Below are 27,284 nucleotides of genomic sequence, written 5' to 3' on the forward strand. Positions count from 1 at the left end.
GCATCACCATGGCTTAGTTTCAAGTTTTATTTAATGACAAAAGTACGTCAAGAGACAAATTTTGTTTTTAAAAATCAGCTTTTGGCGTCCAAACGCCCTCATTTAAATCACCAAGCTGCATGCTTCGTTTTCCTTTTTGTCCATTGCAATCCCTTCAATGGCTTTGACTTTTATATTAAAGCTGCTGGGAAAAGGTGTAGCCCCCGTACCCAAAAAAGATATCTCTCTTCCACGTTAACGCCACCATGATCGATCACTGTGCCGACCGGATTGGACTGTCCACCATAAAGCTGTGCGCAAACAGGGGCAGAATTGTTTGGAAAAGCCGTGCAGACGCCGAGAAGGTACATGGAAAGGCTCTGCAACCGGAAGCGCTGATGTAAAGTCAATGAAAGCTCACTGAAACATGGTCACTGTAGCTGAACACAGTGGCCAACTCTGAGCTGTGAGGAACGACTATCTGACACTCTATGCGCTTCTGCCCCCGCTTGTCCTCGATAAACCTTGACACTTCATGCGCATTTATGTTCATTTATCACGCGGATGGCTAAATCCTGCTTTAGCAGGGCTTGCGGGAGCCAAGGATGTGCAAAATAAATGCTTTCCTTTGTGCTAGGATAGATTTCTTGAGGTTGAAGGAAGAATGAATGCTCATGTTCAATTCTCCTAAACGTCTGAGCATTCATTTCAGTAACAGTGTCTAGCAACAATGAAGGCGCTGGTGTGGGTTTTGGTTAAGTTTGGCTAGCAATGAATGGTTTTACAAGTATTATCAGATTCATTTAAAAATGCTCTGATTCAAAACTCGTGCGCACATTAAACAAAAAAAAAACTCCTTTCATGAATGATGGATGAGCTGGAGAGTAGATGGATCTACTGGTCACCAGCTAGAAGCTCAAGTATTGAGCTATCAATGGAGAGGTAGAGTTGCTCGAATAATAACTCTGATTTTGTCGGTGTTCACTGTTAGTTTGAAGACGGCAGCGGGGACATGGAGCAAACAACAAACCATGAGGGTCACGCTTCTCCACAGTAGGAGTGATTTATTTTTTAATATATATATATATAATTAATTAAATCGGTTCAATTTCATTTTAAATTTTAAAAACCCGTTAAGCTGATTTAATCATTTTTAAATGTTTTAAAAATTGTGAGACAAGGAGCTAGAAGAAACAGATCAAAATTGTGAATTCAAAGATTCCTTGTAAATGTAACGTCGCACGTGCCAAGGAGATACACCAGCCCTACCGATAGGCGGGCACGTGAGGCAAGGAGAGCGAGGTTGAGAAAGTATGGAATTCAAAAAAGGCTACTGGGAGGGAGTGGAACACCACGGACAGACAGATTTTTCATCGATTCCATCGTTTACGAGGATTGAGATCGGATTTAACTTTGATGGAAGTCAAAGACTTATCGTAGAGTTTCGATTTGGGTTCTACAGATTGACGAAGGACACTGCGCAAACAGACGCATGGCGCGATGTTCACCGCCGGTCATCACTGCCGGGCGAACCCCTTGGTAATGCTGAGCAGGGCCGGGTTGAAGCGCAGGCAACCGAAGAAGCTCTGGCGGTACGGCAGCGCCGTCTTCCTCCTGTGCTCCTCCGCCGCCGCCCTGTTGGTCGAGTAGTGCATCTGGTGTGAAAACGAGCTCGCCGACCTCATCGACCCGCTGCCGTCCGTCGACGACCGGAAGCTGGAATTCTTCGAGTCCAGCTTCGCCGAGTACTCGACTCTGTTGCTCAGCGACGGCAACAGAGTGTACTTGCGCAGCGGGTCCTTGCTCCGGTTCCCGGTGGCGCGACCCTCCGACGCGCTGCGGAACAGGAGCAAGTCCTTCAGCCGCCACTTCTTGCTCCCGTTTCCGTTCTTTAGCGGAGCCGCCGGAGCGGCGGAGGAAGGGGAATTGGGAGTCATCGTCGACTTGAAGAACCTCCCTACTCCTCTAAGAGGAGAGAGCGATCTCGACCCCTTCCGACTTCTTGAGAAAGATGATAAAGGAGGGAGGGAATCGGGTGGCGCCTTCTCTCTCTCCCTCCCTCGCTCTCTTGTAGCTTCCACCATCGCTGCGGCAAAGGGGTCGCACTCTTCTCGCGCCTCCACTCTGCCCCGGTGGCGGGGCGACCACAGACCCCGCGAGGAGGACGGGGAGGAGGCCCTGCTACTCCCATCGTCCGTGGACGCCTGGAGGTGCAAGCGGGGAGGGAGCTTGAGTGGTCGAATCTTTCCTTCCTCGAAGAGCTCGTCGGCAGCGGTCAGTGCCGGCAGGCCGTCCTTGTCAAGGTGTCCGCTGAAGTCGAAGGAGAACTCGTAGCCGCCATCAGAGGCGAATTCTCCGTCTTCCTTTGCTTCGCAAGACTTGGGGGTGCCGGGCTTCTCCTCCCAGTGAAAGGGCACGCCAGACGAGGCGGTAGGAGGATGGGAACGGTCGGAGGCGACGGCGTCGAAGTGGGCGTAGAGGAGGGAGGCGCGGGTGGGGCTGGCGGGAGCGCTGGTGTAGTGGCGGAAGAAGTCGAACGGTTTGCCGGAGTGGTGCTTGGGGCTCGACGGCGCGCTCACGTATGGCGTGGTGCAAGAGCTGTCGAAATGGAAATCCGGCGCCGACACCGCCACCTCCATCTCGGATCCCTTCCCCCGCTCGCTGTGTCTGGTGTAGTCTCTTTAGCGCGCAGGGGCCTTAAATGGAGAAGACATCGATGGAGGAAAGGGAAGAAAGAAGGTGAGAGGAAACTGGAAAGGAGAACACAGCGGCTTCTGTTCTTGTGCTGTTAGGCCAAAGAGGAAAAGACACGAAATCTCGCACTGGATTTTTTGGTCGGTAGCTAAATTTTGAGCCGCCTTCTAGCCTTTTACTACTGTTCCCCAATTGTTTTTCTTTATTATTTTCTTTTCTTTATATATGAAAATGCTATGTGGCGCGATCCGTGCGTGACACTCACGATCCACTACCGCTGTCACCGTCTTTGTCACACCGTCCGACTACCATTGAGTGCCGCCTCGGACGTGATCGATGCGCCACTCGCCGGCGCTCCAGCCGACATCGGATTTCGATCGGATAGTGGTCAGAATCTGACGAATTCAGGCCCGATCGCGATCGGCAGTGGCGCGCGCCAAATCGCGACCGATGACGATCGAGGAAGGACTGACATGCGACGTCGGCTCATCCTCTGCCGTCCGACAACTGCTATTCGGTCGGAATCCGAGTCAATCGCGGTCGACAATGGTCGCGCCACTGCCGACTGCAATCCGATCGGAATCCGACGTCGGACGGAGCGCCGGCGAGTAGCGCATCGATTGCACTCAAGGTGGCGGCAGCTGCGGCGGATTGGCAGTGTCGTGCACGGATTGCGCAGGAGAAGTCGTGCAGCATAACATTTTTCTATATATATATATATAGAAAATTGATATACTGCGCGACGAAGAAATACGCGACACGCGCGACCCGCGTCCGTTGCCATCGCCGTCGCCGCGCCGTCCGGCCACCGTCGGCCGTCGGATCGGACGCGATCGACGCGCGACTCACCGGCGCACCGGTCGGCGCCGGATTCCGATCGGATAGTGGCCGGAAACCGTTGATTGCGGTGCCGAGCCATTTGCTGGCGAATTGCGGGCGGTCCTTCCTTGGTCGGTCTCCGGCCGCGATTTGGCCGGAAACTGGCCACGATTCGTCGGAATCGCGGCGAGCAATGGCTGCGCCGGATTCTGGTCGAATTGCGGCCGGATTCCGGCCACAATTCGGTTGGAATCCTGTACCAATCGATGCGCCGGCAAGTGACATGTCAATCGGGCCCGGTCCAGCTGCTGGCGGTGGCCGGACGACGCGGTGACGGTGGCTGGAAGCGGCGGGGGTCGAGGGAGTGGCACTGTGCATTTCCACTTTTGGACGGTCAGATTTGTACGATCGCGCGTAATGGACGGTGAATTAGTTGTCGCGCACGATGGTGTCGTGCAGTATATCAGTTCTCATAATTACAGGCGTGGGGTTGGCGGATGCAGTAGCTGAAGCGTATAATTGCTATTGCAGCAATAGAATTGTCAAAATGCACGTGAAGTCTTAAGAGTACATGTGCGGGTTTCATGCATAAAAGGAACCATGCGGATACTGTAGTAGCAAGATGTTGTGTTGATCATGTGCTGAGTTAGATTATTGTTCTATACTTAGAATATAATGATAGTATTTTAAGGAGATATAATTTAGATAGGAAAAATGATTGCATTATCTAGAAGAAGATGGACCTTTAAAATTAACACGTGCCAGAAAAAAGTAGTTAATCATCATATAAACATCAAGATTAAATGAGTATATTCTAAGTTTAGTCAAATATACACATCACTTGAGTATAGCAATACTATCAAAATTGATTACTTTTCTATAATCAACAACATCTTATTTATGAGCATTCGTTTAATTACTTGTTCTTTGTCACGTCAACTAAAAACTCAATAATCAATCCGATCTAGCTTTGAGATCTCCCTTACACGTCAAGTAATTAATTAACTTGAAAATTTTAAATTGAGGTAGAATTTTAGTGGAAAATTGATATTATCATTTACGACTTCTATGGGATTATGTGAGATTAAGCATCACATCCATAAATGATAAATGTCAAATGTATGACATAGAATTTTATATATATATAATTTTCATAACAAGAAATTATTAAAAATATATAATTAAATGTAAAGTCTTCGAGTTATAATATGCCAAAGAATTCTAAGATAAAAAATATATACGTGGAGTCTTCGCTAAAACGTGAAGTGAAGTGTTCTTTTTCACGATTACTTACTGATGAGGTGGATAAGAAACATGTGGTAAGGTCATATTAGATATCATGTCAATAGTTAAGTATAGATAGACATCAAAGTCAAGCATGAGTAGAAGTCAAAGCGGCCACACAACACCTTTAGCTCGGCCACATGGTTCCCTTAACTCAGTCACCAGCTCTCTCAATTTGATCATCTGAATCCTTCAGCTCAGCCACACAACTCCTTTAGCTTTGTCATCCTTGAGATGGACAATAACGATAAATATTCTGAAACACGTGGTATCATATGAATGGTGAAACGATTATGTGGTTATCATATTTAGTTTCTTGGATGTCTTCCATCAAACACATGACGCTTGGTAAAAGACTAGACATTTAACGAATGTCGGATCTGATTCCGACCCCTTACTAGCTTACATGAGGATGATGGAGGAAATATAGCATCTAACATGTAGATGCTCTTCTAAGTTTTAACGGCTATCCTAGAGAAAACAAAGCCAAAGAATTGCCATCTCTCCAAGGGAAATACCCTAAACTCTCTCTTTTTTCCTTTTTTCCTTTCTGCTACTTCAATACCGAAAGAAATTCTAACTTGATCATCAGTGTAACGACCCGGCCCCTTGGGCGGCCCAACTAGCGGCCCAATTGGCGACCCAATCGGCGGTCCCTTGGGCGGCCCCCTTGGCGACCCCTATGTCGTCAATCGACGACCCTCGGCCGTGTCGTTACTCACTAGGACTTTCCACCCCTGGCCAGTGGATTTTTGTCTCCCCCAGGATTCGAACTCTAGACCTCCAGGTTAAGTACTAGAGTTTATGAATCCTGGTAGCCAAGTGCGCCTTTTTATTGTAACGACCCGGCCCCTCGGCCCCTTGGGCGGCCCAACTAGCGGCCCAATTGGCGGCCCAATCGGCGGTCCCTTGGGCGGCCCAACTAGCGGCCCCCTTGGCGACCCCTATGTCGTCAATCGACGACCCTCGGCCGTGTCGTTACTCACTAGGACTTTCCACCCCTGGCCAGTGGATTTTTGCCTTCCCCAGGATTCGAACTCTGGACCTCAGGTTAAGTACTAGAGTTTATGAATCCTGGTAGCCAAGTGAGAGCCTCTCACTTGGCTACCAGGATTCATAAACTCTAGTACTTAACCTGGAGGTCCAGAGTTCGAATCCTGGGGAAGGCAAAAATCCACTGGCCAGGGGTGGAAGTCCTAGTGAGTAACGACACGGCCGAGGGTCGTCGATTGACGACATAGGGGTCGCCAAGGGGGCCGCTAGTTGGGCCGCCCAAGGGACCGCCGATTGGGCCGCCAATTGGGCCGCTAGTTGGGCCGCCCAAGGGGCCGAGGGGCCGGGTCGTTACAATAGGACCAATAAGATCAATGTCCTGCACCAAATAATATAGCAACACTAATTACACGTCTATTTAAATTACAAGAATTTAATTCAAATCCAACACTCGGGTTAAACTAACTCATCTAGTATAACATAATCCCACGATTAAACGCAACTTAATCCACAATTCAACCAACCGAATAATTCCGTAGTCACCAACAACCTCAACCTCAATCAACAAGATACATCAAATTTAAGTTACATACTCAACACTCTTGCTAATCACAAATCCGATAAAATAACTACATCCAGCATAATAACCCATTGTTAATTGAAATTAATCAAACTAGAATCACAACCAAGAGCTCACCTCAAACCACTGCCCTAACAATAGCTCCGATCTACCCAATCTCTTCCAATCTGTGCCATAACAGAATCCATAAATCACCATTTACATACACCACTACTATTAACCGATCAATAAATTTTAATCCAGATTTGCCTTACCTTAATCTGGCCTAAACCAGTTTAATCACACCACAACAGCTCGTCAACCAACCAAGGAAAATCGGTCCCTCAACCTTGCTGCTGAATTCCACCAAAGATCAGCGAGTTACCCGACGAATCGGCTTCGCGTTCCTCCGATTCCTCTTCAATAGTTGAAGCCGACCGATCCCTTCTCAAGATCTGAACTCGGAAAACCTAAAAACATCGATCTAGTCTCACAATCCAAGCACAAACCACAATCTAGCTCAACATCCTTACCGATTTCCTTCCTTGGCCGATCGATCAGTCTTCACGTGGAGGCGGCGTCTGCTCAGCGACGGGGAAAGCAGCGCTGGACCGTGGTGGGGCGCGGCGGTGGTGGCGTCGGTTGGAGAGGAAGGCGGCGCGACGAAGGAAAGGGAAGAGAAGGCGGCGGCGGCAGGCGAAGGTGTGGGCGACGTGGCTAGGGCTGGCGAAGAAGGCAGCGCGAGGGAGAGGTGCGGCGCGATCGGGAGAAACAGGATCGCGATGAAGCGGAGTAGGGCAGCGCTGTAGCTTATAAGGTAGAGGTTTCTTAAGGCTTTCTTAATGGGTCTAGATCCAATAAGCCAATAACCATTAACCCATTAATCCATTAACCCTTTGCATATAATAACCAGCTTTATTAATTCGAACCTATTAAATTGACTAGGTTATAAATTAATTATAGTTAATTTATTTTCAACTTAACCCCCTTAATTTTCGGTATTTTACAATCAGAGTGGCTACGTCGAGCTCCACCTCGACGTCCATTTTAATCCTTGATTGAGTGTTGCAAACATGTTAGACGTTCTCTTCAACTTCGTCTTCTTCAACCTCTTCCCCTTGGCATCTCAAATTTTGCCAAGGGTGGTGATTTAATTAAAGCTTCAAATTTTGCCCGCTAGCTTCATTTCAGCTTCGTTTCATTTTGATTCCTACTGAAGACATGCATGCTACTAAAAGACAACAAATTAAAACAATGTGTAGTTTGCAACGACTTTGATATATAGTCAAGAATTTAAAATAAATAAGAAGAGGATCTCGAGAGGAAAGGAAGGTTAATTTCTCAAAGGGTTGACTTTGGCTTCTCTTAGTTGAGGGAAGAAAAAAAGAACACTTAGCCTCTTAGTATTCCACCAAATAAGAAGTTTTGCATTATATAACAAAAAGAAGAGGATAAAAAGATATTTAAAATACTCAAAATCTAATTTGAGATTCACTTTGTCCCAAACCAAAGTTGTTTTGACCAAAACCCTCCAGTTTAAGTACGATTCAGACTCAAAAGCTAGCAGCCCATCTAACTCTTAAAAGGGCTGACGAAGTTGGCCTACATGAAAGATTAATTCGTTTGACAGTTCACAAGTTCATCCAACTCCAAGAAGGCCATTGTGCTGAGCCCACTCAAAAATTCTTGTATCAGTTCGAAGCAATGACCAGGTATCAGAGAGAAAGGAAAGGGGGGGGGGGGTTCTAAAGAATATCCAGCTGGAACTAAGTTGGAAATTCATCTGCATCAGAACTTGATTTCTAGTAGAACAGCACAACGGATGTCATGAATAGCAGAAGCTCGATCTATTCCCCAGCCAGTGTAAAGAAGTCTTTCACTGGGACATGAATCAAATCAATTGTTGCCAGTACTTAATTGGCTAGTAAATTACTTAGAACATGTATAGTTTGGTAGGTAAGATGTGACTGAACTTACACACTTCAAACTTAGAATTTCCTCCATAATCCTTCCTTGTTCTTTCTGTCTTTTTTTTTCTTCTTCCTTCATGACTCTTATTAATGTTATACAAAGTGTTGATATATATCATGAACAAATTAAGTTCCAGTCCAATGCAGAGTTAATTACTTAAGAAGCAAGGAGTTTGAAGTTTACTTTTTCTTCCAAGCATGCAGATGCAGTGCGACCACGTACGCGTCGAGGAAGACACAAGAAAGTTTGCTCTGTATCAAACGAATTTAACGCGTTATGTCTCAATCAGTTTCCATTGACTCAAAGGTGATGGTACTCATGGTAGAATTTCTCCAACCACGCATTTGATATATATTCAAGTCATGCCAATGAATTCTTTGGCAATATATATCAAAGATGATCCTCTCATGTCCCCACCGACCTTAATTTGGGTTTGAAGACGACATTTAATTTTACTACATTCATTAGAAATCCATCAGAAGTAACAAAGTAATTAGTGAGAATTGTTTGATAAAATTTCTTTTTGATGGATTAAAATTTTACCTTCTTTTCTAAACCTCTCGATGGCAAATCGATGGATTGGAGCCTTTTTAATTGGTCGATTTGTGGAAGGGAAGGGGTGTTTTCAGGGAAAACTCAGAGCAGAGCAGAGCAGGTTCTTCGTCAAAGTTTTGTTTTAATATTCTGTCCTATTCTATTCTGAGAAGCAAAAGTCATGCTGCCAATCACCCGAAACTTCATCGTAAATTCTGATTCAAATCTGGCGTTTAGTAAACAAATAGGCAGGGATTAATTGGATTAGTCAAGAAGCGTTTTCACATATCAAATTTGATTGGGTTGCTCTCTCTGGTCTCAAGAATTTCAGTCTCGGATACGTGCATGGATGATGGATTGTGTGTACGGCAATTAAACAGGAAGCAGTCAATTAACATAGCCAAACATCTTGACGAGGGATTAGAAATATTCACCTAGTCAATATATATAGTCTCCACGTGAAACAAGAGTCTTTGGTTTGATCAGTTAATCTCTGAATTTCAGAGAAGAGATATTCCCTGAAGTTTGGATGATCTCGTTGAGTCATCATTCTCCATTAAAGTTCGGATCCTTAAAAGACAGATTCAGTTAACAGATGGAAGCTAAGAGTTGATCCATTCTTCCTTTTCCGAAACACATGTATTTATTCTTTAATATTATATGTATAGGAATCAAGAGTGTAGGAAATGGTCATGGTCAGACAACACATAGTTAACGAGGATTTACATTAAGTTTTTCAGTCAAGATGAAGGATCTCTCAGTATATAACATGCACCAAATCCAAGCCACTTTTCCTCGTGAAAATTTCTTCAGGTGAAGATAAATAACTCCTCCGTTTGCGCCTTTGAATTCTCTGGGATAAGCAACCAAATGGTTACGGCGATTCCAGCGGAAAGGCAGCGACCGCAGAATCGAAGCGTGGGCGTCTGAAGAAGCTTTGTGTGTATGTATAGCCAAGTGATCTTTATGTTCTCAGATTTGTCTGCTTTTATGAAGTGATGGAGGGTGATGATCCGATCGTGTGATGTTTTAGTTCAAGGATACATGAGGAAGAAGGGCGGCGGCGGAGGGCCGGCGCCGTTCTTGGTGAAGACGCACCAGATGGTGGAGGACGAGGCGACGGACGAGGTGATCTCGTGGGGGGCGAAGGGGACGTCGTTCGTGGTGTGGAAGCCGGCGGAGTTCGCCAGCGCATTGCTGCCCGTGCGCTTCAAGCACAACAACTTCTCCAGCTTCGTCCGGCAGCTCAACACATACGTGAGTTCTACCGTCATCTTCTCGATCGCTAATTCTCATGCATGCTTTCTTGCCTTCATATACGAAGTTGTCCGGTAGGGAACGTGTTTCAAGTCCGGAATTTGATTGCCAGCAGGGTTTCCGCAAGGTGGTGCCGGATAAGTGGGAGTTCGCAAATGACAACTTCCGGAGAGGAGAGCAGAGGCTCCTCTGCCACATCCGCCGGCGAAAGGCTAAATATCACAAAAGCAGCGCCCACCTTCCTCCTTCCTTAACCACCTCCCACGAAGTCCACAGCTCCTCCTCTGCCTCCTCGTTTCCGCCACCTGATCGTCGCGATCACCTTCTGGAGCTCGCCGGCGAGAACGAGAAGCTAAGGAGCGACAACCACATCCTCAGCTCCGAGCTCGCCGGGGCCAAGAACCAGTGCCGCCAGCTGCTCGGCTCCCTCTCCGGCTTCGTGGACTTGAGCCAGCTCGACTTCAGTGCTCTGATCCGGGAAAATTCTACAGAAACAGAGGATCAAAAGAACAAAGCAGCAGCAGGAAAAGAAGGGCTCAAGCTTTTTGGGACGTTCCTGGAGAGAGGAAGGAGCGAGGAGGGAGTTGATGTGCGTGAGACTGGCGTCGGTGAGCGGTCCATGAAGACGGGATTTGGCTCGCCGTGGATGGGGGTGTCGACCACGGTTCGACACGCCGGCGGCAAGGTCTGCAACTGAACCAACTTGTGTCAGTCCTGGTAGTAAAACATGCATCGATTCAAGTGTTAATAGAGTTCCGATAGCAAGAACATGGCGTCGTGTGTTTTGTATGTGAAAGGCGATCAAGCATTTCTCTTTTGGTGTGGAATTCATAGAATCTGACACGGACAATATAAACGAATTTGCACCTTATATCAATAGCTTTGATCACCACGCAGGAAGAACATACATACTCTCTTCACGGTTTAGAATTTAGTAACAGTGCCTTTGGAGCTTATTGCTTGAAGACAAACAGGTTTTTGATTTACTAACAGATACGAGGATCCATTCTATTCAACAAAGGTATCTGATACTTGAGATAGTTTTTAGTTGAAGAATCCATTCTATTCAATTGATAGAGGGAATATATGTTCAAGAGTTTCTTGATTCGAGACGCCAAGGAAAAACATCACTCATGTGTTCGTCCCCAATCTCGTGCAGTTGTCAGAGTCTTGAGGAACGAGTGGCGGTAGGCCAGGAAATGCTAGTGCCAACATCCTTAGAGATCTTAAGAACCATCCTTCCTTGTATTCTGGCCCTACAACATATCCAATTAAGAAGCTTCTTACAAGCTCCTACCCTGAGTTCCAATACTTGGGGACGAGTTGTTGAAACGAGAAAGAGTTCTTGTTTGCTTCCTCTTCCACAACCTGTTTGAAGAAGACCCATAATTATTCCATAAATTATAATCATGACAAATTGTCACGCTCCGTACGAACTAGATTTGCTACGACGTTAGCTTTGCTCGTCACGCGTGAACTATAACAATGTCAGAGCAAAATATAAAGTAAAACTAAATAACCTAACTATATGCATACATTTGAAATAACTCTACTAGTATTTTATATATATATCTTAACAATTAATCTGGGTCAAAGAAAAAAAAAGCGAGAGCACAAAGTGCAAAGTGAAGATAAACAAGATGTGCATGAAAACATAATCAGAAAGAGCAACAACATAATTTACAATTTATGTTTCCTTAACATTCATCTTTTATTATTTTCTTAATTATGTTAATCAGTTCTCCTTAATTTTTTATTTTTCAATATTTTTCACATTATATTCTTATTTTATCTAACACTCAACATAACATATTGAGTGGGTGAATAATATATAATATCCTCAATAAGGATGTGTTGTATAAATAAAGGTGAATGATCTATATTTTACCTAATACGAACATATTATGTATAAATGAAAATTTCAAGGTGAACAACTTACAATCCATTCGAGAAAAATGCATCATATATGAAAGTGAATGACTTACAATCCACTCATAACAAAATATATCATATGTATGTACATATACATACATAGATCGGGTGAACAACTTACAATTCACCCGAGAAAAATGCATCATATATGAAAGTGAACCACTTGCAATCCACTCATAATAAAATACATCATATGTATGTACATATACATATATATATAGATCAGGTGAACGACTTTCAATCCACCCAAAAGAAATGTATGGTATGTCTATGGGATGATCAATCCGCAATCCATCTAATATGAAATGCATTATGTGAATGCACATATACAAACATATATATAGGATGAACAATCAACAATTCATTCGAAAAGTGTCTCATATAAAAATAGGATGTATAACCTGCAATCCATTCCATGTGGTACCTCATATAAAAATAAAATGAACAATCTCCAATTCATGTCGTGAAGAAAAATCAACTCAATTTAGCCAAAGCTCTTGAACATGTAAAAAAACTCAAAAGCCCTCTTTGTACACAGAGTCTACCGTTCTATATTATAAGTAATCACGCAAACTCTTAAAAAGCAAAACCAAAACTCAAGACTTCAAATATAATCACACAATTCAAAATCGAAGCTTTATAATATAAGTACTATATTTATTATCTTGACAATTTAATGTCAATGATAATGTGCCTCTTTTAAAACATAAAATTTTAAATTTTAAATATAATTATTATATCTTTTATTTTGTTAATTAATAAAGTGCTAGAGTAACTTTTAAAGTGTGAAGTTAAACTATTGATATAATTAGTTTCTTATTTTATTAATTAATATAATTAAGTAATCTAATTTATTAGAAATCTTAAATAAGAAATAAATAAGATAGATAGGTATTAATTAAGAATAAAAGGACAAATAACATGATAAAAAATAGTAAGAATAAAGATAAGATTATAATTAATTTTATTTTTTATAATATTTATTTTTATAAAATTTAAATCATATACAAAATAAGTGTAATGAAATAAATAAAAAAACTCCATCTCAATTGCGAGCTTTTGGATAAATACTACGAGAACAAATATAGGTTCGAGCATCCGTGTATATACTAAGTTTTTATACGGTGTTAAATCAATACATATGGTATCGTACTCATCTCTCTTCTTTTAGTGACACAATGGACATCGGAGCTGTCGTCTCTTTTTTTATTTAACTAAATCACATGTGTAGCTTATTGGCATAAGAAAGTCTCCATATTAATTAGTTTTCTGAATTATCATTGAAACTTTTTGAAATATGACAAACTCTTATTTATTATAGTCAGGTCAGATGCTTAATATTATTCTGAAATAAGCTAATCTTTTATTTTATATCTTCCTTATTAGGTTTAGCTTAGGAAATTTAAATTCCATAAAAATATTGGATAAAAATTAATAATTATTTAACTGAAAATGCACTAACATTAGTTGTTAGTTTGACATTAATGGGCATGCAGGTTCACCGTAATCACGTATCGACGAAAACAAACAATTATATTATCGATCAGATATAATAAATAATATGCAATAATTCCCAATATTTTTATAAAATCAATTAAGCAAATCAGAGCTTATCACACTGCGAAGGGACGAAAGAGAGCGCCTCCCGCTTCAAATCGTAGAGAATGTGCAGGTTCTGCTGCTGGAAGTTGCCGATGATCGACAAGCCCCTCGATCCCATGATGGTCAAGCACAGCAACCCCGTGCTGGAGTCCGCGATCATGTAGTTCTCCGCCGGCAAATCCAGATCCGCGCCGTCGAAATTGAACGTCATCTTCGGTACCTCAACCGACGACGACCCCGCCGGCAGCGAGAAACAGACGTCGAGTCCCACGTCGGAGCCGTCGGCCACCGGCAGCCGCACCTGGTTCAGGAAGGCCCTCTCCACCTGCCGGTACCCCGCCGCTTCCAAGTAAGTGATGGAGGTGCCGGAGTCGATGATCACGCCGCCGGTCCCGTCTTCCTGGAGTGCGAAGGTGGAGCTCGGGATCTGGAGGCGAGTCCCGCCGACGGTGATGCCTTTGAGGGGGAGGTAGTAGAAGGACGGCTGTTGCGGGTTCTTCAGCAACCGGATCGATTGCACGGCCGCCGCCCCTTCGCTGGCGCTGAGGTCGGCTAGGGAGCCAAAGAACAGAGGACTCTTCTTGGATTGGTCCAAGGAGGTGAGGCAGTAGGAGAACTTGCCCAATCCCAGCTGAGATATCAACGAGAGCGGCCCGCGGCCGAGCCCCACGATGCCGGCGCCCTGCCAGAAGCCATGTTAACCGGATAAGAACAGACCAAAGAACAGAACCAAGATGAGAACCCACCTGCGAGAAGCCGCTCCCCACGTTGGTGTCGCCGCATCCGAAGGCGACTCCGGGCACAGTCGTCGGCTTCGCGTCGCCTCCTAACACAAAGGTCTCGTTCGCGAGCACGCCTTGCGTCGACGAGGAGTCACCATAGGTGTACAGGTACTCGCAGTCGAAGGCGGCGGTGCAACGGGAGGTGGGCAGGGCCTGACAGAGTCCGCCGCTGCAGGGGAGCTTCTTGTAGGTGGAGGATCTCGAGGGGTCAAAGACGGCGGTGGGCTGCGAGAAGCACTCTACGCAGGGCTTGCACTGCGTCCAAATGAGGTCGCTGCCGGTGTCGAGGATGGCGGAGTAGGCGAGGCTGGGCGTGCCGATGGCGAGGTCCATGAGGAACTCGCCGCTGCCGGCGTGGACAGACGCCCGGACTTGGCTATTTCCGGCCGCGGTGGCTTTCACACCGCACCGCGCCGCCGCCGTCGGCGGAGGTCAGCCTCGCGACCCGGTGACTGCTGCGGAGCGCGGCTCGTTGTAGAAGCTCGAACTTTGAGAAGTTTCCATTGGAGTCGACGTGAGTGAGCTCTACTCGGAGGCCGCTCAGCGACGAACAACGAGCCATGTCAATTAACGCCCATAACTGAAGTAAGAAGAACACCTGGACCGCTCCCATTCCCATTTGGTAGAATCCAAATTAAAGCAAACAGGAAGCGAAGATTTAAAGCTCCTATAAATAGAATTAATTTGCTGAAATTGTATAAAGAACAAGAAGACTAATTATATATAAGCAAGATGATATGCATGGAGTCTGAAGAGCAAACAATAAACAATATGCATGTTTTGCGAATTGATTCACAGTTTATTGGTGTGAGAAGGTGTCATTCTTAATATTGGTTCTGTTCACTTTTAGGTTTAGATAGGTAAGGTAAGATATCTGTTTCTTCACCACCTTGACTCCAGAGCAGTGTTTAATTTAATCATCAAGGAATTACACTTAAATCAAGGAAACACTTGGAAATGTAACTTTTCTCCTCTTATCTTAAAAAAAAAAGAATACAGTTTGTAGTCGACACGCAATATGCATAGTGGACAACAGGTCACCACGAAAGATGATGGATTGATGAGAATAGACTGAAGAGTAGGTGAGCAACTTGAATGGCAAGCTCATTGCAGATGATCAAGAGAATATGTGCTTGTTTAAAGTGCAAGTAAGTCATGCCAATAGACACCACGGAAGGTCTTCTGGCTTTTGGTGGAGGTTTGGTCATCCATCAACATTATCAGCTCACTTCTTTAATTTAGAGATCAACAACTGATAGGCACTTTCAAAACCTGCTTGGAAGAAGAGATGTGACAGTCGATCGTTTGAGTTTAGCCAGGCACAGGGATGAAGTGGAAGTAATAGACTCCATAATCCTTGGTACAAAATAAAAGCAAATATGAAATTGCTTCATCTCACAAGTTTCATAACAAGACGAAACTAACACAGTTCTATACATAAAATGAAATTCCATACATATTTAATGACTAAATTACTTGGCAAAATAAGCTGTTTGCAGATTAAAGAGGGCAAAGCATGGACTAGCGTTGACTCTTCTCAGAAGCTTAGTTTATGGACTTTATTCTGGTTCTTTCGACGTAATGAAGGATTAAACAAGATTAGAAGGGAAAGTTGACTTGCTTTGCATATTGCACCACGCTAAAAAAACATGGAAAAAGTGAGGTAGATGTCTGTGCCTAACTACTATACGAGAGTTGTCTGTTGATGTTTAAGCGAATACTTTGGGACGCCATCCAGCAATCACGTCCTCTGGAAGTGCTCTAGTCTTCACGAAAGAATCTTTGGAGAAAATTAACTGCAATACCAAGACAAGTGAAGTTATGAAGAAAAAAGTGATGATTCTATCAAGAGAGAAATGAATGACATTAAATATCTTCACTTATATGTTGCATTCCAAGTAAATTGTTAGGGACCTAAATGTGGAGGTGGCTTCAAATGCATTAAACTCGCAAGTGATTTGTTTGAATTGCTAGTCCTAATATTCCTTTTTGAAATGATATATCCTTCCTCCCTGCTATCACACTTCTTTGTGTTTCTTTCCTTCAAATGAACTAGAAAACCAATATTTTATTTTATTTTCCAATGATAATTCAATCTTTTTCGTTCTTCCCCTTTTCCTTCCCCTTCATTTTTGCATCATTCAAGTGAACACAATGTTCCAATTCAACATCTTTCCAGTTAATAAGTGTTCATTGGATAAATATTATATCATAAATGGAAAGAATGCAACTGTCAGGAACCTAGAAAATGTAAAGCAGTTGGCGTACCTTCATGTATGTAGTGACATAGTCGAGTGATTCTGGAACCGACCAATTCTTGTAGTGACCCAGAGCAATTTCCATGTGAAAAAGCTTAGGCCCAAGTGACAGATCAGCAGCAGATATATTGTCACCATTCACAAATGGACCCTGATAAAGGAGAAAATATAGTTGATAGCACAGTAGGAACTACTCCCATCTCACTAAAGTAGTGCAAGAAGGTTACATGCAGGATAGCACTACCAAACCAAATTCATGAAGCTGCAGCTCAATTATATCAATCATGAAAGCAAATTCTAAAAATATTGACTGAATATAGAAGATATCTATCTAAGAAATTCAATGAGAAGCAATAGAACTTGAGAGCTGATTGAAACATACATCCCACTGTCATGTTTAATATTAGAAATTGGTTGTGGTGAACTCTACCAGCTAAATAGAGTGTTTTTATTAACTTCGACCACAAAATTCAATATGAGGAGAAAACACAAGAACATCCAGAGTTGATTGTACTGTCAGAGTTGTGTCTTCATCATGACAATTTGCATATCCAATGAAAATAGCAATGTCAAATCCACCCCACCTACACATCATACATCGAGCAAGCAACTTGAGACTTTCATTGTCAACTCAAATAGTCTGTCCTCTGATTAGCAGACGAATGCAATAGTATGCACATTGTTTAAAGAATGGAAGCATTAATGCTTGGTCTAAGTAGAGTAAAAGTAAATGAAAGAATAAGCTTACATTTTCCTTTAAATACTCATTAAAAGAAGTCAGCTCGTCAAGCAAGGCCTGCTCTGTGCCATCAGTAGGATCTTGGCTTTTTAAGAAACCAATGAAGGTTGAGAAGATCTTTGAACCACTATGAGAAAGACAAAAGAACATACAAATTATGTTAACACTCTATCCAAAATAAAATTGTATGAAGATTTATAAAGCACAATTGGCTTTGATGGTAATAACTAGTTAATCTCTATAGCTCCAATTTGTCCACTATAACAAATAAGGCACAATCCCTCTCTAGAAAAGATGAGTATATGGCACCAAACTAGAGTTCCAGCATATAAGCTTCTCAACATTTAACAGTATGTGAGTAACAATCTTGTTAAACTGCTGGAACACATGGGTAAAATTAACAGAGATTAAAGGATGACGTTGATATCTGATTTCTTAGTTTTTCCAAAGCCACTGAGTATCAAAATAACTGAACTTTAATGAAATTTCTCCATGCTATAAGCACGAATAATTAGCTACAGAAGTGCATTGGAATTTCTACCCATTCTCATTATTCCCTTTGAAGGGGAGCCTTGGCGCAACGGTAAAGTTGTTGTCGTATGACTTTGTGGTCACGGGTTCGAGTCGCGGAAACAATCTTTTACAATGCAGGGTAAAACTATATACAATAGATCCAATGTGGTCCCACCCTTCTCCAAGACCCAATATTGGGGGGAGTTTTGTGTACCGGGCTACTCTTTTTCTCATCATTACTTTTGTTTTGACAAACAAAAACAAAACATGCCCAAGAAAATTACCTAAAGCCTAAATTGATATGCCTGCTCAAGAAAACTTTGTGATCCATGGTAAGCATTAATATGGAAATTGCTTCGAAATGCTTTCAATAAAACCAAATACTGAGAAAGCTTGTGGTATAATACTAAGTAAAAGAAATCTAGATAACCCCAAGCAAATCATATGCTCTTTAGTGAAACTAGATAACCATAATCCATAAAAGAGATGGAAGTGATTTCTCTTCCACTAACTATACATTTAATACAGATGCAAAGATAATAAAGTAAAATGCATACGCTGATGCCTTCTCTGGAGGAGTCTCAAGGGATGGAACAGGATACATCTCTTCCAATGACTTTGTGATAATGTCTGAATCAGCAACCCACTTATCATCAAGTTTTATGACAGGAACTTTTCCTTCCGGGCTTACTTGTAAAAACCTGGTGAAGCAATTTTCGAATGTAACATGAGCTAAACCTATCAAATCCTCCACATTTGTCCTCCTTTTTTCAGTAATCTATAGTCAAATGTTTACCAATCCGGCTTCTTTGCTAAGTCTACCAACTTTATATCGTAAGGTAGATGCTTCTCTTCGAGGGTCAAAAGTACCCTTTGCGTGAAAGGACCTGAGAATCATACGAACGCTCATGCAATGTCATAATTCTGAGAGGAATGTTGAAGACAATAGACAAATCAAAGAACAAGTGAGCTAGTCCCCACAATCACTCAAATAAAAAAAACATTGTTAACAATAGATGGCGAGCTGAAGCACGAGACTCTAATGAAATTCAAAAGAAAAAAAAAATGCCTCTTTTGAAGTCAGCAAAGATAGAGGAAAGAAATCGAGAGACATTACAATCGCCGAGCCGATTGGGCACGGTGACGGACGCCTTTGCGCAGACCTCAAGTGGCGAATCCAGCGAGGTTGAGGCGCGGACAGACATCGCACGGGCGAGGCGCCAGGAGGAGGCTGGGTTCGACTTTAAGGAAACAGAGGAGTGGATGAGAGCCGTGGCGGCGGAGGAAGAGAAGAGGGAGGGAGAGCGGGAGAAGAAGGCCGCGGGAGAGAGGGTCGCCATTGCTGCTTGGCGTCTCTACGCGGTGGTGGATGCTTCGACCCTATCCGCGCTGCGGTGAAGCGATAGCGCAGCCGGCGCGATCGATGGAAGAAAAGTGGACACGAGTCAGGACACGGGCTGAGTCACCCTGCACAGCTGCTCGCTTTCTGGCGCCTGTCATATTTATTTATTTATTTATTTATTTTATCAGTAAATGTAAACTTTAATTCTAAAAAAAATTATATATATAATGTTTGCGCTAATTTATTTTGTTGAGACATTTATCTTTTCTAAAATAAATTAAGCTTTAAATATTTTAGAAATTAAGCCGTGTTATTTTATGTAAAACATGTTTTTTAATTGTTAGATTAGAATATTAATATTTTATCTATCTAACTTAATTTATTTTAATTAAAAATTAACTGCCTCTCTAGTAAAGGATCGTCATTTGCTAATTTTTTAATTAATATGCCAAGAAAAGTCAATTGTAATTTTAAAATCCTACCCAAATGGAAAAGTTCCTGTATTTTAAAATAATAAAAGGAAAGTCATGTTTTGATTTTTATCAAAAGCACCCCTCCTATTACCAACTATGGCAATTAGCAACCACTCTTGAGTATATTATTTCATTAAATATATTTTCCATTTAAAGGAAGGGGTTAATTATAGCACCTGATTTCATAACTGCTTCATATTTAACCTATTCAAAAATATTCACATCGTAATGTAGCTACTGCAACTATTATTTCATATTTTAACCGCTACTAAATCGTAATTGCTACAATATATATTGACTTATTTATCTAATATTCATGTTGTACAACTATAAAAATCGTAACTACTATAATATATGTAACAACTATAAAATTATAACTATTAAAATATATATTTAATTTACTTATCTAATATTCACGTTATAGTAACTATGATTTTTTAATTGTTATAATATGTGTAGCAATTAAAATTTCATAACTATTACAACGTGCTCCCAATTTATAATTTGGATGTAAAAACCATAGAAAACTTAGGTCTATTGACTGAAAGGGATAATATTCTTAACTACATTGCTGAGGCAACCAAAAATACATCCATTGACATTCCTTTTAATAAAAAAAAAAATATAAAGTAGTATGCTCTTTTGGTATTTGGAAAAATGAGACTTTGATTTTTGCCTGTGTCAAAAATATTTAAAACTAACGAGAGAATATCAGTGGTAAATATTATTCATAATTATTTTTTGCCTTCTTATTTTAACACATCGAAGATTGTTTTTTCCTGATTTGGCTTTCGACCATCGACCATGGAACCAAATCGTCTGCCTCCCAATCCCAAGCTCGGATCCTTCCATTACACCTTCGAGCAGCGGAGCAAGGAGCGCCTCCTCTCTTCCACCTTCTTCCCCAATCTCGACGATGAGCCCTTCGCCCCGCCGCGCGGTTGCTTCCGGCGCCTCTCCGACGGGGCCGCCGCCGCCTGGAAAGGCCTCCAAGGCCTCGCCCTCAAGGGCTGGGAGTTCGGCCGATCCGATCCGCGCAAGGTGGTGTTCGCCGCCAAGATGGGCCTCGCCCTCACCATCGTCGCGATCCTTATCTTCTTCCAGGTGCCATTCCGCGACCTCTCCAAGCACTCCGTCTGGGCGATCCTCACCGTCGTCGTCGTCTTCGAGTTCAGCATAGGTGCGTTGGCCCGTCGATCGGATCTTGATCCTGCCTTTTGACCTTGTTTGCGCAAGTTTATCTAGGCTCGAAATGCAGAATCGCTTTTTGAATGGTCATCCCTGGTTCGTTATCGATACGCTTCCTCGTATTTATTTATGTCTTCCTCGTGCTTTCTCCCATCTTGTTTCCTCCATTGCCGGATGCTTGGATGAATCGTCTCTCTGGTTCCATCTATACTGGATTCTCCAAACTTTTGAATTCATTTCCAATCGTCATCTCATTTTGTCAAACCAATAGATTTAAATTTACAATTTTAACATATTCTTCGGAGAAAGTGGATAGTGAATTACTAATTGGATCTATAACTTCAGAATAAACAAGTCTTAGATCAATAAAAAAAGTATTTTCGGCTTCTCAATAAACTATCATTGAGTCTCTAAAAACTATTTATATACAACTATTAACGGGTCGATTCGTCTCCGATTTCTCAAAAAAAAAAAAAAACAGGTTTTCTCTTCTTCTTCTTGTTCTTTTTTTGTTTCTATCGGATTCTTCCTTGGTGCATCGCCCACGGACTAGAATAAATATATATTGCGTCTTGCAGGGGCAACACTAAGCAAGGGTTTTAATCGCGGTTTAGGAACGTTGCTTGCTGGAGGTCTTTCTCTAGGAGCTGCAGAAATATCATCAGTGACTGGAAATTGCGAAGAAGTGATTGTCATCATTTTTATCTTTGTTGCCGGTGAGATGCATAATATTTACGTCTTGCTTTACTTCTATGAACTGGATCGTAAGTGTAGAGTGCTAACCTTTGCCTTATATTTGTGTTCTACCGTGATGCAGGTTTTCTTGCATCCTACATAAAGCTATTCCCAAAAATGGCACCATATGAATATGGATTTCGAGTTTTTTTACTCACGTTTTGTTTCATTCTAGTGTCTGGATACAAAACAAGGGAATTTGTTGAGACTGCTGTGAGTCGGTTTTTACTGATTGCACTTGGTGCTGGTGTTGGTTTGGGGGTAAATATTTGCATTTATCCAATCTGGGCAGGAGAGGACCTACATAACCTTGTAGCAAAGAACTTCATAGGCGTGGCTAGGTCTTTGGAAGGTATTATTATTGTAATAGTATGCTTACAGCTTAGTTATCTATCTGAATTTTTGAATCGTCCTGGAAAGTTGATCTACCATTCTTTGATCAGACCAGAAAATGTTACTGCTAGGGTTCACGGAATTGTACATTTATAAAGTTCAAGTAATTGGTAATTCAGTTCACTTTGCTAAATGAAATTTCGTCTCACTAGCAATACTCAAAATTCTGACGCATGACTTCTGCAGTTTTCTAGTATGAAAATATGTACTATTAATAGTTTGGTAGAAAGTGCAATAGTATTTTCAGTTTCTTTAATGCTTGGTAGAACCACAACTGGTTATCAGCTGAATTGCATATCCTTATCCATGTAGGCTGTGTCAATGGATATCTTCAGTGTGTTGAATATGACAGAATTCCTTCCAAAATCCTTACTTACCAAGCTTATGATGATCCTATGTACAGTGGGTACAGGTCTGCTGTTCAATCAACGAGTCAAGAGGATTCTCTTGTATGTCTATTTTTGCTTATGTATTTGCAATCTGATGTAGATTGAATTGAAAGGTACTGAATATTTTCCATGTAACTTTGCAGTTAGGTTTTGCTAGCTGGGAGCCCCCACATGGTCCTTATAAGAAGTGGCGGTATCCTTGGAGCTCCTACGTTAGAGTTAGTGGTGCACTCAGGCATTGTGCCTTTATGGTTATGGCCCTGCATGGCTGTGTACTTTCAGAGATTCAGGTAGATTTTTCCTTTTCTCTGTATCCTTGAGATCACTCAAAATATTTCTTACCATTCTCTAAAGCTTTGTTTCATCTTACAGTCAGCATTCACCTGTTAAATAATATATTTGAACATATTACACACCTATTTCCAATTTTAGAATGATTGTCCAGGTCTATCATCTATTTTAAAAAGTTTCAAATATTTCAATGGATGTTTTTTCTCTCTTCTTGTGTCCTGGTGGCATAAGATGAAGATTCTGATTGGCAACATTCTACAAGGAACTGCTTAGCAACTATCAGAGCTACATTCTTTTGTTGAAAATTTTTGGAACTAATAGCACAGATGAACTTTTAGTAATTGAATAGATACAAACAAACTACATTCTGATGGGGAAAGTTCTAAGCCACAAATTAAAACTTGACTGCACTCCAAATTGATTGGACTTGATCCAAAAAGGTCTCACGCTAAGTCTCTTTTGAAGGTTTTGAATGGCTGACTAGAGGGGTTGATAGATAGTTAAAAACTCCTACAAACAACAATTCAAATTCAATGCTAGTAGCAAGTGTGTGCGTGGCAAGAATAAAGTGTGGAATAGCTAAAACAAATTAAGTATGTGCAAAAGCTAAAATGAAACAATGCTAACACCAAGGGCTGGATGTGGTTTTGAGAACAACCCCGTCTCGTCTCCTACTCCACAAACCTTGTGTCGGTGCGACTTCCCAAAAAACACTATGATGCTCCTTGGAAATAAAGAAATGAAGCAAACCCTAACAATTTTGTCCAAAAGATGACTAGAGAACCTTGCTTTTTTACAATAGCAATAACAACAAGAACTAAGCTCTCTTGTAAAGATGAACAAATGTAAGACAAGGAGAGCCAACAAACCTCACAGACTTCTATTAGGTGAGCACAAGGGAGAAAACGAGATCACTTCTAGACCTTAAGAACCAAAAAAGATTTGAAGCCTTGATGGGGATAAGCTCTTAGAGTTGTCAGGAGTACTTGTAAGCCGAACAAGTGATAAATTTTGTGTGTAAAAAATTCAAACAATTCTAATGAAACTTATATACCTAGCTCTAACGTCAAACAATTCTAATGAAACTTATATACCTAGCTCTAACATCCACCTTAAAAATGCTCCAATCGACTAAACAAAGTACCCAAGTTAGTTGATCGTTCAAAATTTGAATGTTAGAACAATGGTACCATACACAGTTGATTCAGATGGGCTTCCACTTGACTGGCATGAACAAAAACATTTTATTCCCAATATCCTTAACCCACTTGATTGGATTCCCCTTAGTCGATTCACAACCTTGTAAGCCACTTTAAAGTGCAAGACCTAAGGTAATGACAAAAAATGATTTGAAAACTCTCTTCAGTTAAATTGATCGCTTAACCATGGCATTGATCTACTCCTAAAAATTGCTCTATTCCCTATGACCATAGGTAGTCAACAATACTTCGATACATAAATCCATGCGAGGACTCAATCAATAATACAAGTAAGTTACAAGGCATAGAAAGAATACATAGCTCTAGGTAAATAAGCTCCCATCCTATGCTATCATACATTCATGGACACATATAACATGACAATATACATAGGTCATATGATTTTTAAGTTTTTCACACTCAACATCTTGGCACTTGCAATGGTTGCTATGCTCGGCTCCACAACTCCAAGTCTATATCGAGTTACCTCAAATCATGATATGCATAACGAGACCTACAAATCATCTTATTTGGGCATTTAATAAATTTTATTTTGTTAAATCACAATTTCTAACTTAAACACATTCATCAATGATCAAAAGAACACTAATTTTCACTAATCACAAGGGAGAAACCAATGTCTTTGTCCAGTGCCCATCCCTATGGAACAACTTGTAGGGACCAATTATATTATTAGCAGTGTCAAATTCCTCAACTATTAATGTTATTTGTCACAAGGAAGTAGAAGGTAAATCTCCTTGGCATTCAGTTCATACATAATAATAACTTTCGTAGTTTCTTTTTCCTCTACCAACTTATCTTTTTCTTTTTATAATTTTCTATTATCTATCTAAATTTGCTTATAGTCCTGCCTATTCACCTATAATCATTTTAGTTTTCTAGTTTAGTTGCAAATAAAAAGCTCAGATTATTTTACATAATGAAGGCTAATATTACTGATTAGTTCTGAAGTACCTGTAAAGAAGCAGCAAATGTTGTACTTGAAACTTTTAGGTCTGTTAATTTCAATATGGTTGTAACATTTTCCCTGTACTCTAGGAATAATTGTCTAGCAAAAGTAATCATTCCTTATTCATGGAATAGCTGGAAGTAAATTGAGCACGCTATCAATAAATTTTCAGCACAACTCTTCTTGCATTTTTATGAACTTTTCAGTGATTGCATGCGGCACAACATGATGTAAAACTCGACCAATTGAACAGTCTAGAAAGTCATACTTATCTAACGATGACCTGATTAAGTGGACCTCTGCTTTATCCAGTGATAGTGGTTTGTACCTGAGTTAGTAGCCACTACAAGCTTCGTACAGTGAGTCTATCATCCCTAGCGATCAGTATGAGGCTTGCTCTATTTGTTTCACCACTCACCAAATATCAGTAGTTGTACCACCTTGTACTTATTTCTTATTTTTATACACATTGAACAGCTAGTTATTTATGTTGTCAATCCTGTTCACACGTGCTTTCAAACACGGTCTATATACTGCTGGTAAACTTTACTTGATGTTCCATCTGTCATGCAAGTAGCTCTTGTGCACTTTGTGGCTTCTTCCGTGTCCACTGAAACATGTTGGTTCTCAAGCACAAAGGAAACAACGCTGCATTTTAGTAGCTTTTTTCCTTGAGACTGCAATAAGCGAGGTTTCTGATCCGTGAAGTAGGAATCATTTGTAGTTGTAGAACCGGTGAATTATCATGGGGTTCAACCATAGGTATTGTGGCATTTTGCTATAGTCTCTACCACAATAACGGTGTCTGATTTCTTGTGAAATGCAAATTAATTATGCTATTTTGGTTAATTTTCAAAAAATCATGACAGCATGATTCATACCAGATTCTTGCTACGCTTACCCTATTTAATAGTCTTCCACTTTCTTTCACCATCCTTCCGTACTGCCACCATGTCCTGCATTTATACGAGGGATATTTCACCATTTCTTAAAGCACTAATAAGCAAACTATTGAACAGCAGGGGTTTATTCAGGTGTTCTTGTTTACTTTTTCACCACTTTTTGCTATTTGATTAATATTACAGGCTCCACCTGAAAGCAGACAAATCTTTAGGAACGAGCTGAAGCGAGTTGGCACAGAGGGTTCTAAAGTATTGCGTGAGCTTGGAGATTTATTCAAGAAAATGACAAGACTAAGAAAACCAAATTTCCTTTTTGAAGTCCATGAGGCGGCTGAGGTGTTGCAGAAGAAGATAGACCAGAAATCTTATCTCCTAGTGAATTCAGAAAGCTGGGATGCCGCCGAGCTCCCCGATGGAATGAAATGGATGTTAAACAGACCCAACGCGGAAGGTGAGAACAAATCAGAACCAGTGCATGATTATCGACTGCCATCACTGTCAGTCAGTTATGGCGCCCACAACTCTATCACTAGTGACATGGGTTCTGTGTACAAAATGGACTCTTTTCTGAAGAGGCAGATGCAATGGCCCTCGAGGCAATCATTCCTCGCAGAAGCCGTGCCGGTTCCGCAAGAATCAAGAACCTATGAAAGTGCTAGTGCACTGTCATTGGCAACCTTTGCTTCTCTACTTATTGAATTTGTTGCGAGGCTTCAGAATTTGGTGGATGCATACGAGGAGCTATGTGAAAAAGCTAATTTCAAAGAACCTGTAGACGAACCAGCATCAGAGCCGCTGGCCAAATGATATGGACAAGAGTTAAGGAGCAATTTTACAAGATAAAGGAATTAGTTTAGGTAGTCAAGGATTTTGTTGACTGAAGAAAGTTATAAGGGTCGTTTGCAGTGGAACTGTAGGCTGTTAATACACCAGGGAGAAGTTGAAATCTCTTTCCTCTGAAACTGCAGATGAGATTGATGCCCGATCATTACTGAGTTGGTATGCATATGGTGGACAAGAGGAAATGTTCTTACGCTCAGTTTTTTTTTAAAAAACCATACCTTTGTTATTGTTTATGTACGAAGGCCTTTTTCATAATTTTTTAACGCGTAAACTTGCGTCGATGCAGACAAGAACGACCAAGTCAGGATGGCGTGTTGATTTTAATTATTAGGGATTTTTTTTTAATTGGCAAATATCACAAGGCCAGATGCTTGTAAAGTACGCATTGCCAGAAAGGTTTACTTTGTATTTTAGTATATTGATGTTAATTATGTGGAATAGTCAATACAGTAGTGCTAGACATGTAGCAGTATAGAAATGGAGAATGAGTAGTCGCAAAGCGTGGAAATCAATTGATTAGTTTGGCTATTTTCATTGACTTGACTAAGTCTGGTGCGTGTACTACGCGTGCTTTAATTTCATGTCTGTGAGAAGGACCGTGATCTTTAGTATTAATTTGTGGTAGGAAGAAACGTAATTTAGA

General features: G+C 41.4%; 4 protein-coding genes, 1 long non-coding RNA gene and 1 pseudogene across 8 annotated transcripts; 2 read left to right on the forward strand and 4 right to left on the reverse strand.

Moving 5' to 3' along the window:
* Positions 1 to 1,313: 1,313 nt before the first annotated feature.
* On the reverse strand, positions 1,314 to 2,805 carry LOC141833744 (uncharacterized). Its single transcript, XM_074721240.1, has one exon. It carries the CDS (start codon positions 2,616 to 2,618, stop codon positions 1,497 to 1,499), a length of 1,122 nt encoding a protein of 373 aa, XP_074577341.1. The 5' UTR covers positions 2,619 to 2,805; the 3' UTR covers positions 1,314 to 1,496.
* Positions 2,806 to 6,121: 3,316 nt separating this feature from the next.
* Positions 6,122 to 7,097, reverse strand: LOC141832792 (uncharacterized). 2 transcript variants are annotated; one of them, XR_012602144.1, is made up of 4 exons: positions 6,862 to 7,097; positions 6,604 to 6,798; positions 6,467 to 6,516; positions 6,122 to 6,148 (listed from the first exon to the last, which is right to left on the reverse strand). It is a non-coding gene; the product is annotated as an uncharacterized LOC141832792 (long non-coding RNA). The 2 variants fall into 2 exon arrangements; XR_012602143.1 differs by lacking the exon at positions 6,122 to 6,148 and having other exon boundaries at positions 6,262 to 6,516.
* A 2,484-nt stretch (positions 7,098 to 9,581) lies between these two features.
* On the forward strand, positions 9,582 to 11,028 carry LOC141833239 (heat stress transcription factor B-1-like). Of its 2 annotated transcripts, none has more exons than XM_074720635.1 (3): positions 9,582 to 9,776; positions 9,867 to 10,090; positions 10,203 to 11,028. In XM_074720635.1, the coding sequence occupies exons 2-3, from the start codon at positions 9,878 to 9,880 to the stop codon at positions 10,785 to 10,787; spliced, it is 798 nt and encodes a 265-aa protein (XP_074576736.1). In that variant the 5' UTR covers positions 9,582 to 9,776; positions 9,867 to 9,877; the 3' UTR covers positions 10,788 to 11,028. The 2 variants fall into 2 exon arrangements, with proteins under 2 accessions (XP_074576736.1, XP_074576737.1); XM_074720636.1 differs by having other exon boundaries at positions 10,206 to 11,028.
* Positions 11,029 to 13,534: 2,506 nt separating this feature from the next.
* On the reverse strand, positions 13,535 to 15,186 carry LOC141833468 (aspartic proteinase nepenthesin-1-like; annotated as a pseudogene).
* A 577-nt stretch (positions 15,187 to 15,763) lies between these two features.
* On the reverse strand, positions 15,764 to 19,321 carry LOC141833238 (putative glutathione S-transferase DHAR2, chloroplastic). Of its 2 annotated transcripts, none has more exons than XM_074720634.1 (6): positions 19,034 to 19,321; positions 18,713 to 18,803; positions 18,474 to 18,617; positions 17,413 to 17,488; positions 16,675 to 16,815; positions 15,764 to 16,202 (listed from the first exon to the last, which is right to left on the reverse strand). In XM_074720634.1, the coding sequence occupies exons 1-6, from the start codon at positions 19,254 to 19,256 to the stop codon at positions 16,116 to 16,118; spliced, it is 762 nt and encodes a 253-aa protein (XP_074576735.1). In that variant the 5' UTR covers positions 19,257 to 19,321; the 3' UTR covers positions 15,764 to 16,115. The 2 variants fall into 2 exon arrangements, with proteins under 2 accessions (XP_074576735.1, XP_074576734.1); XM_074720633.1 differs by having other exon boundaries at positions 17,413 to 17,530; positions 19,034 to 19,319.
* Positions 19,322 to 20,500: 1,179 nt separating this feature from the next.
* LOC141833702 (aluminum-activated malate transporter 4-like) lies at positions 20,501 to 27,057 on the forward strand. The gene is given in 7 exon segments (XM_074721190.1): positions 20,501 to 20,911; positions 21,498 to 21,635; positions 21,737 to 22,006; positions 22,360 to 22,496; positions 22,580 to 22,726; positions 25,982 to 26,599; positions 26,602 to 27,057. Coding segments are annotated over 7 exon segments (1,740 nt in total). The 5' UTR covers positions 20,501 to 20,535; the 3' UTR covers positions 26,656 to 27,057.
* Positions 27,058 to 27,284: the final 227 nt, after the last annotated feature.

The sequence above is a fragment of the Curcuma longa genome, chromosome 8 (assembly GCF_044706935.1).
Source record: "Curcuma longa cultivar G26 ecotype Majalengka, Jawa Barat chromosome 8, ITB_CL_G26_1.1, whole genome shotgun sequence".
Taxonomy (NCBI): domain Eukaryota; kingdom Viridiplantae; phylum Streptophyta; class Magnoliopsida; order Zingiberales; family Zingiberaceae; genus Curcuma; species Curcuma longa.

Bases quoted from the DNA above. Each gene is read 5' to 3' on its own strand.
- LOC141833744 (XM_074721240.1), bottom strand. From the start codon at position 2,618: ATGGAGGTGGCGGTGTCGGCGCCGGATTTCCATTTCGACAGCTCTTGC.
- LOC141833239 (XM_074720635.1), top strand. From the start codon at position 9,878: ATGAGGAAGAAGGGCGGCGGCGGAGGGCCGGCGCCGTTCTTGGTGAAG. The intron at 10,091-10,202 runs GTGAGTTCTACC...TTTGATTGCCAG, and splicing joins TCCGGCAGCTCAACACATAC to CAGGGTTTCCGCAAGGTGGT.
- LOC141833238 (XM_074720633.1), bottom strand. From the start codon at position 19,256: ATGGCGACCCTCTCTCCCGCGGCCTTCTTCTCCCGCTCTCCCTCCCTC. The intron at 16,816-17,412 runs GTAAGCTTATTC...CTCCTTTATCAG, and splicing joins ATGAGTATTTAAAGGAAAAT to GGTCCATTTGTGAATGGTGA. The intron at 16,203-16,674 runs GTACGCCAACTG...TTGGTATTGCAG, and splicing joins ATGTCACTACATACATGAAG to TTAATTTTCTCCAAAGATTC.